The sequence below is a fragment of the Condylura cristata genome, unplaced genomic scaffold (genome assembly GCF_000260355.1).
Source record: "Condylura cristata isolate star-nosed mole 26May11 unplaced genomic scaffold, ConCri1.0 scaffold00024, whole genome shotgun sequence".
In the NCBI taxonomy this organism is placed as follows: Eukaryota; Metazoa; Chordata; class Mammalia; order Eulipotyphla; family Talpidae; genus Condylura; species Condylura cristata.
In genome coordinates this window covers 26,320,664-26,337,189 of record NW_004567125.1, presented here as the reverse complement: position 1 = coordinate 26,337,189, position 16,526 = coordinate 26,320,664, and the positions used below count along the sequence as shown (strand labels likewise).

The following is a 16,526-nucleotide window of genomic DNA, read 5'->3' as shown; positions in this document are numbered from 1 at the left end:
AAAGATGTGGATATAAGACCCAAAATTGTAAAATATATTAAGGAAAAAGTAGGCAAAAATCTTCTCATAATTGGCTTCAGCAATGTCAATGGAAATTGATCTTTAACTGCAGGAGAAACAAAAGTGAATATAAATAGATAGGATTACATCAAACTTAAAAGTTTATGTAACATGAAAGAAACTACAGTAAAACAAAAGTACATTTTATAGAATGGAAGAAAATATCTTCAGATCAAAGGGCTGGTCTAAAATATGTAAAGAACTCATGTGATTCAACAAAAAAGAAAATAATTAAACCCATTTGAAAAAAATGGGCAAAACAGTTAAATAGACACTACCCCAAAGAAGATATAAAGATACCATAAGGCTGTGAAAATATGCTCATCATCACATTAGGGAAATGGAAAACAAAATTAGAATGAGATAGCCCATATCTAAAGGAGCAGAAACAAATATTAAAGAGAACATAGAAAAAAGGAACACTTGTATACTGTCATGTAGACCAGTCCAGCTTCTATGAAAATTAGTTTGGATGCTTCTCAAAATATTAAAAATAGATAAAGCATGTGACTCATCAACCTCCCTCTTCCACAGGATGCAAAAGCACCAATTCAATGGGGTAAATGACTGCTATGTTCAATGCAGCCCTATTTACAACAGCCAAGTTATGGAAACAACTTAAGTGCCAAGGACAGAGGAGTGGATCAGAAAAATATATGTGTGTGTGTGTGTGTGCATGCGCACATGTATATATACACAGTGGAATACTACTTAGCTATAAAAAAGATGGACTTTTACCATTTGTAACACCATGGATCGAAATGAATAGGACAGGGCCCTCCCTGTGGCTCAATGGGTTAAAATGCAGCACTGCAAATGAGCCATAGCTGCTTGAGTATGAGTTCAATCCCCAGCCCTGGAGGTGACCCACATGGCGCAGCAGACCTCTCCTGGCCCACTTGTTGCTCCCCTCAGCAATGTACTTCATCAGTCTGCCTGTTCTGCTCCCCACTCTGTCTTTAGTGAATCCTCTCACTGCCCCTGCACCTCTAGCCTGCACCCTAATTCTGTATGTGTAATTTTTTTTTAATTAAAAAAAAAAAAAAGGAAATGGAGAGGATAGTGCTAGACAAAATAAGTCAGGAGAAAAACAAATAGTAGGTGTTTTTACTTATATGTAGAATGTATAGACACAAAACAAAGGGTCAGACAAAACCAAACCAATAAGAAGCGTTTGATATCTGACTACAAAACAGAGGAGTATGAGAGGAAAGACCCCCAAGGAAGCATGGTGGAGGATTATTGGGACTTTAATTGTGGGTGTGGTGTGAAAACATACATTTTAGAGCCCAGAATCTGAAATCCTTCAAAAAAAAAAATAATAATGTAAACCAAATTTACCTCAATAAACATAATTAGAAAGGAAATAAATGTAGTATTAAATAAACTCAGAATGGCCCTCCCTGGTGGCGCAGCGGGTTAAAGCACAGCACTGAGAATCTGAAGCCACTTCCGCATGAGTTCGATTCCCGCCTGCCGCCTGCCGGGAGGAGACCACATGGCGAGCCAGACCTCTCCTGACCCGCCCGCTGCTTCCCTCAGCAGTGTACTTCGTAGATCTGCCTGTTCTGCTCCCCACTCTGTCTCTGGTGAAGCTTCTCACCGTCCCTGAGCCTCTGGCCTGTACCCCAGTTCTGTATGCACAAATAAATAAATCTTTAAAAAAAAAAAAATAAACTCAGAATATTTTAACATTTCCATTGTTCCTTTAGCAGATCCATTGTTGAATTTACCTCTTTTCTGTCTCTCCTTTCCTTCCATTACCTGGAAAAGCTGAGCTCTGTGTACTCGTGCTCCTCAGCCCAAGAACATGGCAGAACTGCAATGCCCTCCTGCATGAAATTGGTCATAGGGCTTGCTTCGGCCAGTCAACTGTGGGCAGGAGCGACAAGCATTGCTTCTGGTAACATCTGACAAGGCATGTGGTGCAGTATACTGTACTGGCTTCCTTCTGCCATTGAGTCCACGGCATTTGATGTAGCAAAGGTTCCATTAACCTGATTCCTGTATAGAGTAAGAACTCATGTACAATGAACTTGTGATGTGTGGAAGAATAAATATCAGGTAATGAATACACTAGCTGTTATTGCAACATAATTTAGTCCATCCTTATGCCTGGGTGCTCATCTCATTGCTTCTAACTCTGGCTACTCAGGGTGGGGTCTGCACAAAGCTTTCAGTCCACATAGTCTGTTCTGCAATTAAAGATGCACAGAAATTGAGAATAAATATTTAGAAAGTCTTCTAACAACTTAACTGATTACATTTATCTGTTGAGTTTAGTAATAAATCTTTATATTGTGCCTTTGTCTATGGGGATGCTATGAAAACACTTGTCAAATTAAACCGGATTAAAATTTCATGATTAAACAACAGAATTATAGTAGGATTTCAAGCAGTTGCAAAAAGACCTGGGGGGTATTTAGGGTGCAAGACTTTTCTTCACTGAATTTGAAATCATCATTTAAATGTTTTCCTGAGTTTACTCTGTGCCCACAGAAAATTTAGCTAACACAAGCAGAGAACATTTCTGAACTTCTCATTGAACATTAGTGTTTTAGGTTTGCCTACAGAAGAAATGGACATGAATGTATTTGTTCTTTGAAACAAAACTTTGTAAATATATTGCTTATGAATATGGTTTCCCAAACTATACATAAACAATTTGACATCTTGATACATTTGTTCAAGAGCACAAGGGGATAATATAATGAATTCCTAAATCACTTTCTAACTCCCTCCAGGACTAAGCAGAATCAATTTTTCCTTTCGAAGGCTCCTTGACATACATGAATATATTTCTCTGCACCACACAAGAAAGAGACAGAATGTTATTCTGAAGAGAAAATTGAGTTAGGTGTTAAGAGATTTGGGTCTAATCCTCATTATCCCTCACTTGTTACTGCATGAAGCCACTATTTAACCAATTGTTGCCCTAATTTCATCACTTATTAAATGAGGCTAGCACGTTAATGTAAATAACATCAACCCCTTTTAAAGAGCATAGGAGCACTTGGTAGTTAATAAACCGCTACAGTTATGACAGCATTTATATTTAATACTATCTTGTAATGCTCTCCACGTTTCTTAGGTACATAATTGTTTAAGAGGTATGTTGTATGATATTGTTTCCTATCTATTTTCAGTCCATTGGAGCAAATAGACACGATAGTTCAAAATGTGTATAATTTACCAAAAGTTGAATCCCTTCAGCCTTAATTAAACTTCCTAAATGATATAACTTTTACATATTGTGTGGCAGTATCCCTCCCTCATATTTACAACACCCTTTAGATTTGGCAAAGGAGAGCTGTCGTTGGTTGTCTGATTCCTTGTGGACTGAGGTCACAGCATATCAGCTTTATACCCCCAGCCCTCGCCACAGCCATCTAAGAAAAAAAAAAGCCCAGAAAATGTTCAAAGATACATTAATCAAAGAATGAACTTTAATTCAAGGCTTCCTCATATTCATTAGGAATCACTCAGTACCCTGAGATCTAAAATGTCAATTTTTGATTTTGGTCAGATTGATTTGGAGGAAATTTTCCAGAATCATCTAAAAATTTTAAAAGCACACTCACACATTAAGTCATGTGATTTTTTTCCATGTTCTTTCCTTAGTGAGTACAAGCAGTTCTTATTCAAATCATTAAGGGGATTAGAGGTGGGATGGTAAGAAACAGAACAGCTATTGGTCTGAAGGGAAAATTTTACTACTAACTGTTTAGAGGATACATTATTCTGTACCTGTAAACAGTTAGGGTAAAACACAGCAGATGAATAAAGAGCTTCTGTAGAGAGGAACTATAAACTTGGGCAAGAACCACAGTGCAGCAGTAATGAAAAGGCTCCTGCTGTGTGTTGGATGGAAAAAGTGACCTCAGAGAGGCATTAGGAGCTGAAGTGCTCAGGAAAAGACCAGGAAACACCATCAAGTACTGGTGAAGTCATTCAGTTCCAGGCATAAAAATGTGTAAACCTGTTTTGTTTTTAATGCAAATTAAATGAACTTCGGAAGTGACTTCTAATTGTTGCTTTGCAGACTACAGTGTCTCTGCTCCCCTGACCTCCACTAAATCTACAGTGCTTAGGAACATGATCCAATGAGACAAAATGTTACCTTGGAGTTATTGAACCTGGATACCCCAGGTTCTGTATGGGGAGCTGTCCCATACACTGACAAGGCACCGGGGAAAGGAAGACAAAGACAGCCCTAGCGAGGAATTAGCACACACTCTTTCTTTCCCCCTTTTCAGTCCCATCTAGGAAGGACTCCCCCTTTATAATATAGCTTACATGTATCATAGCAGCAATTTATGTTTTTCACATATTTAGTCAATTCAGGGTATGTGAACAGCGGTCTCTATGTGATCAGATTCTGAAATTTATTAAATAAATTGGGCTTTTGTAAGACAAAATTGAAATGCATGCTATATGCATTTGAATTATGAACAAAGCCAAAGTCTACGAAAAAACAAACACCCCACCCACCACTGCCCAAACAAGCTTTTAAATACAGATCTGCATTTTGAGCAAAGCATGAATCAAGTAACATACTTAACGTCAGTAGAGAATGTAATTTTAGAGGCATGCCAGAAAGGAAAAGCGGGTGTGAGCACATAAACCTTATTTATATTTTTACTTATGAGGTTTCCCACAGATTGAAAATAAATTTTCATGAGCATCACTTCTCAAAGGAATCTGCTCCTGGAGTCTGAAAACGTTGAGCTTATTTAACAGTGCCCTCTGGTGTCCAAATGGAGCATTTTAGTTTGCCTTGAGACAAAAAATTAAATCACCAAATATTCATGGAGAGACAAAATTGTCAATTACCACGCAAGGTGGTGGGATGTAGTAGATGTTTAAAAAACATGGTTCCTTGCTTTGCTCTTTAGTAGCTTCTAGTCTAAAAAGGGAGACAACATAAATGCATTACTGAAATGCATTATCTGGGCCACACAAATCACTTTACCTTTTTACTAAAATAAGACAGATCCACCTGGTTGTCTCCCTTTCCAAATAGTTCTGGGCCATTACTCACGCTAACAGGTATCTGGCAGGCTTTGGGTAGAACAATTTTGGTCAAGTACACAGGGAACATTCTAAAATAAACAGGCCAGGACATGCAGTGGGATTGAGAACAACTTTAGAGACTTCTGTAAAAAAGCTTCTTTCACAGTCAACTCCAAAAAACACTTCTGGTCTTGTTACCTAGGGACCCACTGGTCACCAGATCTGGGACATCCACTTAACATTAACTAAGCTTAACATTTCTTTCTGAAAACAGACTTCTTCTAGCATAGATGAAAAGTCTCAAAAGGACTCAAAGAGCAGAGATCCCAAAAATTGGTCATTAACTGTTTTAGGATCCTTAAAGCTGAAAATCAACTGAAGTGACAGAAACACACGTTGTTCTGAAATCGTTTACCTTCTGGCCTTCAGGAAGCAGAGGGGTCTGAAGGAGTTACTGAGACTGTCCATCCAGAACAAAAGTGAAATTTCAGTATCATCAAAGGAGTCAAGAACTGCTATAGACCAAGAATGATGCTTGATGCCATCATGTGATGTGCCTACTGTTGCCATCTTTCCATTCTTGCTAGTACTGTTTTCTAGAGTTAATTAGCCAGGACTGGCTTCTAACCAATAGAGTATGGCAAAGGCAATGGGTGTACATGGTTATATTGCATGAGAATACATAAAGTCAGGGCCCTGGTGGCGCAGCGGGTTAAAGCACAGCATTAAGAAGCTAAAGCCTCTTTCGCATGAGTTTGATCCCCGCCTGCCCTGGAGAAGATCCACATGGCGCGGCAGACCTCTCCTGACCCGCCCGCTGTCCCTCTCAGCAGTGTACTTTGTCAGTCGACCTGTTTTGCTCCCCACTCTCTCTGTTGTATCCTCTCACCCACTGCATCTCTGGCCTGTACCCCAGTTCTGTATGCATATATATATATATATATATATATATATATAAAGTCCATTCTGTTGAGATGCTCTCCTTTACTGGCTTTCAGGAAGCACACATTTGTGCTGGCAACGCCCACATGGCAGAGCTGAGGGTGACCACGAGGAATAGAGGCCCTCAGTTCAGCAGCTGCCAGAGAACGAAAAGCTGCTCCCCACCACAGGAGTGAGGAGGCCGACCCTTCCCCATCAAGTCTTACACAAGACTGCAGCCTTGTGAAGGGCCCAACTCTGAAATACTGAGTGTGTGCTGTTGTAAGTCATGGTAGTATTATTATGTGATGAAAGATGATTCAGATTTCAAGACATTTTCTGATTTTAAAATATTTTTATTATAAAAGTAATACAGAATAAAGAAAAACTGAAATATTGAAGACATTCATTTTCTACCCTGTCTTCCTAATACAACCAGCTAGTATGTATGTGTGTATGTATGTGTGGTATATTGTTTAGTCACACATATGTATCTTGTTACTATTTCCCTAGGTATGGCAAACAATAGCACTGTATTTGTAAATAAAACTATTGGAATACAGCAATATTTATGTATCGTCTACAGTTATTTTCTCATGGTACAAATGGCAGAGCTGAGAAGTTGGGACAGAGACTATATGGCCTAAAATATTTAAGTTCTGGCCCCTTTAAAGAAAAAGTTTGGTGGTTTTTGCCTTAAATTTTTGAATGGTTTATAAGTTGGGCTACCACAAGTAATGTTACTTGGTACACTTTTGTGCATATAATTGCTTATTTTTTTTTTAAGATTTATTTATTCATACAGAACTGGGGTACAAGCCAGAGATGCGGCGGGTGAGAGGCTTCACCAGAGACAGAGTGGGGAGCAGAATAGGCAGATCGACGAAGTACACTGCTGAGAGGAGCAGCGGGCGGGTCAGGAGAGGTCTGCCACGCCATGTGGTCACCTCCGGGGCAGGCGGGGATCGAACTCATGCGGAAGTGGCTTTGACTTCTTAGTGCTGTGCTTTAACCCGCTGCGCCACCAGGGAGGGCCTAATTGCTTATATTTTTAACTGGCGATATTAATAGAAGTGAAATAACTGGGTCACTTAATAGGATGTTTTTAAGGCTGACACTGTCCCCCAGTACCCATTACAATAGAGAAATGCTATTAATATAGGTGGTAGCAATAAGAATGGACAGAAAAGCCCAGAATTTTTGTAGGAGACTCTCCTGGCCCTGATTAATCTGCACATACAACTTTACTATCTGGATGAGGATAACTTTAGATTTGCTTTAAAAACAATCGAAGAGGGTAGTAACAGTAATTGCAACATGAGAACCAATTGAAAGAAAGCTATTACTTCTCAGAAGAATGAAAAAGCATATTGAAGTAAGTTCTACAGGTACCAAGATGGTATGCAACATTACGTCAGGATCACTGTAGTGGTCAAAATGCACAGAGGACAGAGTGAGAAATGGGGTGGCAGACTCAACCACGAGCTAACAGTGGTAACAGTGGACAACAACGAGACAGTGACCAGTGAGGGGAGACAAAACACATGTGGTCCTCCCCTCTGAACACATCCTAGCCATACAGTGTACACAACTGTACTCAAGCTGTCTCCAAATAAGAAAGTTCTAGAGCAACTACCCCATATTTTCTAACAAAACAATTCTTCTAGTTGGGTACATTTTATTCTCCAGAAAGAAAACCTGTGAAATGGGGCCAGCTAAGTCAACCCTAACTATCTCTGAGACAGAAGGTGAAGCAGCCGATAGGCCTCAAATCCAATCTTGTGTGAAAAAAGGATGTGTCGGGAAGTTTAGGTGTCATCTTCTAAGAGAAATATTCTGCAACAACAAAAACAAAAGGTCAGGCTGGACCATTTTCACCTAAAATAATATAAAGTGCAAAATTAGAAAGTTATTTAACATAATTATCCCAATTATGTCAACAAAGTATAAAGAAATCACATATAACACATTTATTTTATAAAATGCCCCCATCAACAAATTTAGCATTTTCTGAATAAGTACGCTTTTGGTGAATTATTAGGCCTTTAAATTCCACCTCAGCTACACATCATGACTTCAAAAAGTTCTCTGGGAAACTGAAATTTTCTAAAGTGTAAGGAAATCAAATAATTTTTTGTGAAAATAACTAGAAACACGTTAAACAAAATACAGCCATTTCTTAAGTATGAAAAACAAGCCTTTTTTCCCCTTAAATTTTCATATTGCAAAAAAGTCTTAGTTCTAAAATGCTTGGCTCACACTTGCTGTCATTATCATAAGTTTCCTCTTTTCACTGTTTCCTGTCAGTTGCCTCACCTGAGGGTCTGGCAGCATGAACCCATCAGTAAGTTTATAATACACTATTGTGGAATCGGACTCCACTATGGCCAAGGTGAAAGACATCGGGGAATCGGGATCACCTTGCAGTTTTCGAGAGGCCTTCAAGATCTCCCGGATCCTGAAAACAAAGTTACAGTACTCTTAGGATTCAGATTAATTGATGATAAGATCAAAAACTGTGAAACCACAGGGAAATGTCTGAAGGCAAGGAACATTTAACATGTCTTCTCATCTCCTACATAAAGTCCTACAAATCAGGGATCTCAACTGACTTGCATTTACACTTCTCTCCTGATCACTGTACCTGAGAGAATCAAACTGTATTTATAAGCCTACAAAATAAGACACTAATATGATTTTGTGCACCTAAACTGACTAAGGATCTTCAGTGTTCATTCCCAATGGGTCTCTTATAGTAGAACAAACTGGTACTCAGGATTTTTCTTTTAAATAGATTGTAATAAACGTTCTCCCCAAAGTCTCTCTTTGGTACTCATAATTACTATCTTTAAATGGATATATAATATTCTACTGACTCATAATTTACTCAATTACTCCCATATTGCTATAAAGGTCTTTCAGGTTTGGAGGGGCAGGGGTTAAAGATAAGCTGTGGCAATCAGCAGTCAGTTGTCTTTGTTTTTAAATATTTCTATTGGGTCTTTCCAATTATTAGATCTGAACACAGGTATTTTTATAGTTTCCAATATGTACTTTTTAATAATATAATAGTTTATTTTTACACCAATTTGTGCATTTTTCCATCTCAGTTGTAATCTCTGTAGGCTTCCCATCACCAAATCACCCGTGTGCCATCACCATAGTCCCAATATGTATTTTAATATTTAATAAAAGCTAAGAGAAAAATATGGGGAATTTTTAAATATAAAATCATCTATCATGCAATTAATATTGCAAAAGATTTCTGTTTGTTTGCTGTGGAAAATAATCTACCAAGCCTAATACCTAGGTTTTCAAAGCACTACTAGCTTTTGTTTATCACAAACTAAAAACCCTTATTACCTACTCAATAAAGCCTATGTTTAATAATTCAGTAAAAATGGAACCTCCAGAGGAGCTTTCTTACAAAGGCAAATAAAAATGATCAGTTGTTTTTTCCACTAACCAACCAATTCTCTAGAAATTGGAAAAAGATATATTAGCATACTAGCTTTCCACAACTGAATACATAAATAGCTTGATATTATATTTTCTAAACAACTTGTATAACTGGTGCCCTTGGTTCCTACCTTAGATCCCTAAGTAAAAATTCTTATTTCACTCTTAACCCATCCTATTAGTTCCTGAATCTATAAAGAATCTAAAAATTCTCTGCTTTGCAATATTCACACTATACTAAATATTATGCTTTTAAAAACTGAAAAGGAAATTTATTTAAGATTGATTAAAGCAGCAATAAACTTTTGGAAAATCTGAAAATGAACTGTTCCTTAATCACTTAAGGTATAATTTAATCACTACGTAATATTTAGAGTGAAAACTGGTTTTAGGGACCACGAGTCTCACACAGACACGTGATGATTTGAGGAAAGAACAGGTTTCAAACTATGTTTCATCATAAACCACTTCCAAATTGGCCTTGTGTGCTTTAAGTCAGTAAGATGGGCAGTTGTTAAGTATAACTCTCAAGCAGAAACACTGGATAAATATCTGTCTACCTAGAAAAATCTTATTTTCTTTTTAAGAGTTGGAAAAACTCAGGGCCTCCCTGGTGGTGCAGGGCTTAAAGTCTCAGCGCTATGAAGCTATCAGAAGCCACTACAACATGAGTTTGATCCCTGGCTAGGGAGGTGACCCACAGGGCAAGGGAGACCTCTCCTGTCTAACCCACTGCTCCCCTCAGCAGTGTATTTCAGTCAATCTACTTTTTCTGCCCCCTACTCTGTTTCTGATGAATCCTCTCACCCACACCTCTAGCCTGTACCCCAGCTCTTGTATGCATAAGTAAATAAAATAAATCTTAAAAAAAAATCAGCAAAGCATCATCCTTTTATGGCTTCCCTGTCACCTTTCCTCAACTCTGTGCAGTTCTTTATCTTACCTTTCAGAGGTGCCTGAAGCAAAACTACAATGCTGTAATCACTGCCTTGTATTTATATAGGTAAGTGTACCTATACTTTTAAGATTTATTTATTTATGCATACAGAACTGGGGTACAGACCAGAGGTGAATGGGTGGTGAGAAGATTCACCAGAGACAGAGTGGGGAGCAGAACAGGCCGACTGACAAAGTATACTGCTGAGGGGAGCAGCAGGCGGGTAAGTAGAGGTCTGCCACGCCATGTGGATCACCTCTGGGTGGGGGGTTAACTCATGGTAAAGTGGCTTTAGCTTCTTAGTGCTGTGCTTTAACCCACTATGCCACCAGGGAGGGCCCAAGTGTACCTATTTTAAGGGTCAAAACTTTTGTCCAATCTGTTAATGTCAAACACATAGTAAAACACTTGGGCAGATGAATGAAGTTTTTTGAGTGAAGATTCCCATACAGTTATAACTAATTCTTCAAGTACAAAACTTTATACTTCTAACATTTTTCTGAAATTTGTTATGCAACTATATGACACTAAACAAAAGTTTAATTTGTTTGGACAGTTCAGAACCTCCATTTTTGATACTTATTGCTATAAATACAGTGTCATATGGCATAGGATCAAAAACTAAATATATCCCTAGAATTTAATTACTTAAAAGTATCTGATATCTGCTTGTTTTGGCCTCAACAGAACACTCAAACTATTTCACTTGTCTCTATACCAGGGTGTCAAACTATAGTTACCTTTTTGCTGACTCCTATTGACAAAATTGTAAGATTTGATCACCAGTTCAGTATGCTTTTTTTCAATATTATTAATTTAAAAGTAAAAGATTTCACTTTTAATTAGGATGAACAGATTTCGAAAGACCACTGCTACATAACAACAAAGAGAAAACACCTGATTTCTTTAAAATATCACTTTGTTCTTTAAACCCACTAAACAGACATGAATACAAAGAAATTTAAGGGAACAAAATTCAAAGGAGAAATGCACCTTCCCAGGTAGAGACCAAGAGAAGGCCACTGCACCCCTGAGGCAATGTGAGGTACAGGCACAGTGGCTGGAGGTGTAGTCACAAACTCTCTAGACAAGGAGAAGCAGATCCTGGGAGCTGTGTTTGGACCAGCACGACCGAATGGAATCTGGCCCGACACCAATGCCTCCAGTTCTCCAACCCTCCCTCATGGTGCTCTTGCTGCACTTATGCAGCAGCATGAACAGCTGGGTGAGGGGCTGGAAAACCACAAAGCCCAGAGAAAGAAAGAAGCCAGACCCAACTCTTCAGGCATTTAAAGCCAAAAGAGAACTTAGACAACTGAAGCCACTACTCGGCCTTGACCCCTCTTGGTTTCTGATGAGACTTAATCAGGTCCTTCCCTACTTGTGAGAAATAAGAAAGGATGAGCAATTTGGGGTCCGGATCACATCAATATCAGGCTGTGAGTTATGTACAATGTTTAGTAAATATTAAAAAAACACTAAGCTATGGAAAAAGCAGGGAGATGTATTTAATGATCAAGAGAATAAACAACATAAAAAGAGCATCAGAAAACAAAAGACTTGAGAAACTCAGATGTTGAAAGATAATATTGAGGAAAAACTAGACAAAATGGGTGGTGACACCAAATGGTGTCACTCAGTGTAAACTGTGTCTCCTCAAAAGTACACAGTTGGGTTTGGCTTTTATATCTAGCCTTCTAATTTGGTTCACATTTAAAACTAGTATCAGTATCAGTGGATTTATGTCTGCTATTCTGCTATCTGTTTTCTGTACATTGTATTTCTTTATTGAACCTCCTTTATTACTTTTTTTATTAAATAGATGTTTTCTAGTGTACCATTTAAATTTCTTTGTCTTGTTTTATTATTTTATCAGTTTTTGTAGTTTCTTAGCAGACACTATGGAAATTATCATATGTATCTTAATTTATCACAATTTATCTCAGATTAATACTAACTCACATCTTACAAAATATAGAAACTTCTCCAATATAGCTTCATTCCTTTTTCATTCCTTTGTGCTATTATTGTCACATATGTCTACATATTGCAAACTCAATAACATGGTACTATAATAACTGCTTTATATAAATTCTTTTTAAAGAGAGAAAGGATATAGCTATATGATATTTAACACAATAATATATTTTTATAAATTCTGTAAGTTTTTTTAAAAAGATTTATTTATACACACAGAACCGGGGTACAGGCAGTAAGAGGATTCAACAGAGACAGAGTGGGGAGCAGAACAGGCCAACTGATGAAGTACACTGCTGAGGGGAGTAACAGGTGGATCAGATCTGCCACACCATGTGGTCACCTCTGGGGCAGGCAGGGATCGAACTCATGTTGAAGTGGCTTTAGCTTTGTAGTGCTGTGCTTTAACCCACTGTGCCGCCAGGGAGGGCCCTAAGTTATGTAAGTTTTATATCAACCCACATATTTAATATTTCTGGTATTCTTCCCCTCTCCAAGTTAGTTGCTAATGCATTTCCTTGCTACTATATAGCTCCACCTCCCCACTCATCCTTTGTTATTTATATTGTTATATATATTCTTCATATGCTCCAAGCCTGGTGAGTTGAATTTTGACAAAGATACAAAGATAATGTAGTGGAGAAAGTCTTTTCTACCTATGGTGCTACACTATGAAGATAAAAATATTTTTCCTATACCACACAGGACTACTGGAAGGATCAATGAGGTGGCACACTTGAAAAGGCTTTGCAAACTGTCAAGCAGTCAATGAATTCAAATGTTTTCATACACTAGTATGAACACCACTTTGTGCTACTTAGCACACTAGTATGCAATATTGTATCTACTTCTCCCTTAAAAACATGTCCTCTCACATCACAACTAGCTAGATTCTTGTTCATATCAGGTATTTACTCGAGAATGAGATTTAGATGAAGCAACCATGGATGCTAATTAGGAATCTCATTATTCAGCACTGGTGGGAACTGCTAACCTGAAACCATTACATAATATGCATAAAAATAAGTGTCCGCGGCCCTCCCTGTGGTGCAGTGGGTTAAAGTACAGCACTGAGAAGCTAGGGCCACTTCCACATGAGTTCGATTCCTGCCTGCCGAGGAGGTGTCCACATGGCGTGGCAGATCTCTCCTGACCCGCCCGCTGCTCCCCTCAGCAGTGTACTTCATTGATCTGCCTGTTCTGCCCCCCACTCTGTCTCTGGTGCATCCTCTCACTGCCTCTGCGCCTCTGGCCTGTACCCCAGTTCTGTATGAACAAATAAATAAATCTTTATAAAATAAGTAAATAAATAAATAAGTGTCCGTAAGATTCCTGACCAGCAGATCAGGATAAGATAGGCCATAGGTAGTTGGTACATTAAAAAATATATATATTAAGAAAACCTTTATATGTTTCCTGCTTCTCAAGCTATGACACTTTATATCACATCCGTGCATGCTTGTGTGTATATGGCTTTTTGCTAAGGTGACTTGTATGGGAATTTTTAGCCAAATATTGAAATTTGGGATAGAAATTTCCATCTCATTCACATTTGTTTCCAGAATTTTTTGATATAAACAGCAAAACATTTCTAGACTGGTTTAAAACACCCATGAGGGAAACCCTAATATTTGAAAAATTAGCTCAGAGTTGTAAAGGAGTTTTGTCTTCAGAGTTCAAGAGAATCACTGCCAAAAATGAAATGGAAGTTCCCATCTCTGAATTCTGTTTATCATACATGTGGTATGTGGGGGGAAAACTACCAGCAAATCGTCTGAGTAATAACAGAAGAAAATAGTTTGTGTACTACTAAAAGCATACTTGGGAAGTCATAAAAAGATTCTTGTTCGGGGTCTCTTCTATTTATTTTTAACATATGATTAAAGTAATGCCATCGTTATCTTTCCCTATTTGAGACATGGCTTATTCATTTACAGGATACTGAGAACTTCTACTCTGTCCTCAAGTTAATAGAGTGTGCCTTCTCAATCTAATAATTACAAGAAGAGGTTCTGAGTTCTATCTTGAAAAATAATATGATTGCAAAAATGCTAAAAAGAATAAAGCATCACTAGAACTTACTAATCTCACATAACTTCTAGTAAGTCAAGAAGAAGTTTCCTTACCTGTATTTTTTTTTAAAGGTCGGTTCTTTTGGAAAAATACAGACAAGTTTCAGTATGCAAATTTAAAATAATAATCTAGATAGTGAAATTCTTTTTAGTTCATATGTAATTACAACCTATATATTCATTATAAGTGTTTCAGGTTTTTTAATTCATCACATTTCAAGGGCAAAGACTGCCTAAAGAAAAATAAATCAGTAGTAATCACATCAAGAGTAACAAAAGGTGATATTTATGGCAGGTTTCCTTTCTCCTTGCTACAGAGAGGGGTTCAGCAGACTGAAAACAGTGTGAGTTCAAAGTTTAATGAAGCGAACCTGAAAACAAGCATGAGGCAAGCACATAGCTAAGTCTTTAGCTACTGTCCTTCCTCCAAGTATCTTTCCTCCGTCTATTTGAGATGCCTTCCTAAACCTTGGCATCCATTTTTTCTGCTAACAATCCTTAATAGAAACTAAGCTCTACAGACTTATAAAAAAGATAAGGAGGGGTGATTTGGTGATGGGAAACCCGTGGGGATTACAATTGAGATGAAAAAAAAAAAATGTGAAAAATGATGTAAAAATAAACTTTTTAATAATTAATAAAAAAAAAAAGATAAGGAAGTTGAAGACATCAGTTTTAATTTTGAAGTTGTTAAAACAGAATGCACAGCAGGTTAAAACTGGCTTCAATTTCAAACTAGAGAAAGCACTATCACCTCTGCTCTTTTCACTGGGGCCAAACTGGTGCATGCTGTAGCTTCTCCACAAAAGACAATTTCTTGACCTGCCTCATTCTGTTATTTTGGAAGGACATTACAACTCCACAACACAATGTAAAATTAAATAGATACTAAATAGGTCTTCATTCATCCATAGACTCACTTCTGAAAAAAAGGTTCAAAGACAACAGGCCTTAAGAGTCAGGCCTAATAAAAAGTCAAGGCAGCTAAAATCCCAAGGGGGTTTACTGAATATTAAGTAGTTGTGTGGCTATTCACCAAGGGAAGTCATTCTGCTAAAATTAAATTGCAAGGTTATTCATTTTTTTGCCTGTTTGTTTGTCTGAGGTTAAGGAAAAAAATGTAGCACCAGTTGAAAAAAGCTGCCAAAATTAGAAGTTTCATCAGCAACAGAGGTAGTATAAGGACACATTTCCTGATAAGCAGGAGCTGAATTTCAAAAATCGCTTTATCAGTTACTAGTCTTCAGGCCTCAAAAAAAAAATAATGCTCATTAAATGAACTTGCAGTACAGAATGTACTTTTGAGGAGTGAAATTTTTTTTTGATTATCAGGAAATAATAATGAAGTATCTTTCAAAAAAATATGCAGCATTTCAGGATGAAATCTCATAACTGAGAATATCTTTTAAAATGTTTTTAAGAAATAATTCACTTAATTAGTAAGCATTTGCTTCACCATTAATATGAGTTCTTTTCCAAGATTCTAAGAAAAAGTAGGCTTAATGTAGAAGATGGGGGAGATTTAAAATTGTGCTCTATTCTCAGATGCATGTTGTAGTTACAATGGAAAATATGGAAAAGAATTAAGTTCCTTAACATATTATTTAGCAAATCTCTGTTACAGGGTCTTAGTAGTTTAACAGAACAATCAGTTATTCAATGTATACTTAGTACCAAGTACTAGGTACTAGATTAGGCCCTGCAAAAAGAACAATCAACAGAAAATAATCACTGCTTTCACGGAGGTTGTTTTCTAGTGGGGGAAAGGAAGACAGTGACTAATTAAAAAAAAAAATCTATATAATATATTGAGCAGCAGTATTGGTGAGAAATAGACATATGCAGGATAGACTTTTTATGTTAGGGAGAAGTAACAAAATTTCCTGGTAAATTAATTTTGGAGTATGAGAACTTGGTGGACTAAAACTAATGAAGATTGTAGCAAGGTTATAGAATACAAGAATTATATAAAAAAGTCAATTCCGGCCCTCCCTGGTGGTGCAGCGGGTTAAAGCACTGCACTAAGAAACTAAAGCCACTTCCGCATGAGTTTGATTCCCGCCTGCCCCGGAGGCGACCACATGGCG

General features: G+C 37.6%; 1 protein-coding gene across 1 annotated transcript in view; it reads right to left on the bottom strand.

The window, feature by feature from the left end:
• Positions 1-6,978: 6,978 nt before the first annotated feature.
• The window catches only part of TSEN15 (TSEN15 tRNA splicing endonuclease subunit), a 21,667-nt gene continuing 12,119 nt past the window's right edge, over positions 6,979-16,526 (bottom strand). Inside the window, exons 4-5 of the mRNA XM_004688565.2 lie at positions 8,311-8,452; positions 6,979-7,830 (exon numbers count right to left, since the gene is read on the bottom strand). Coding sequence (XP_004688622.1) covers positions 7,810-7,830; positions 8,311-8,452 — 163 coding nt within the window. The 3' untranslated portion in view covers positions 6,979-7,809. The remainder of the gene's footprint in view (positions 7,831-8,310; positions 8,453-16,526) is intronic.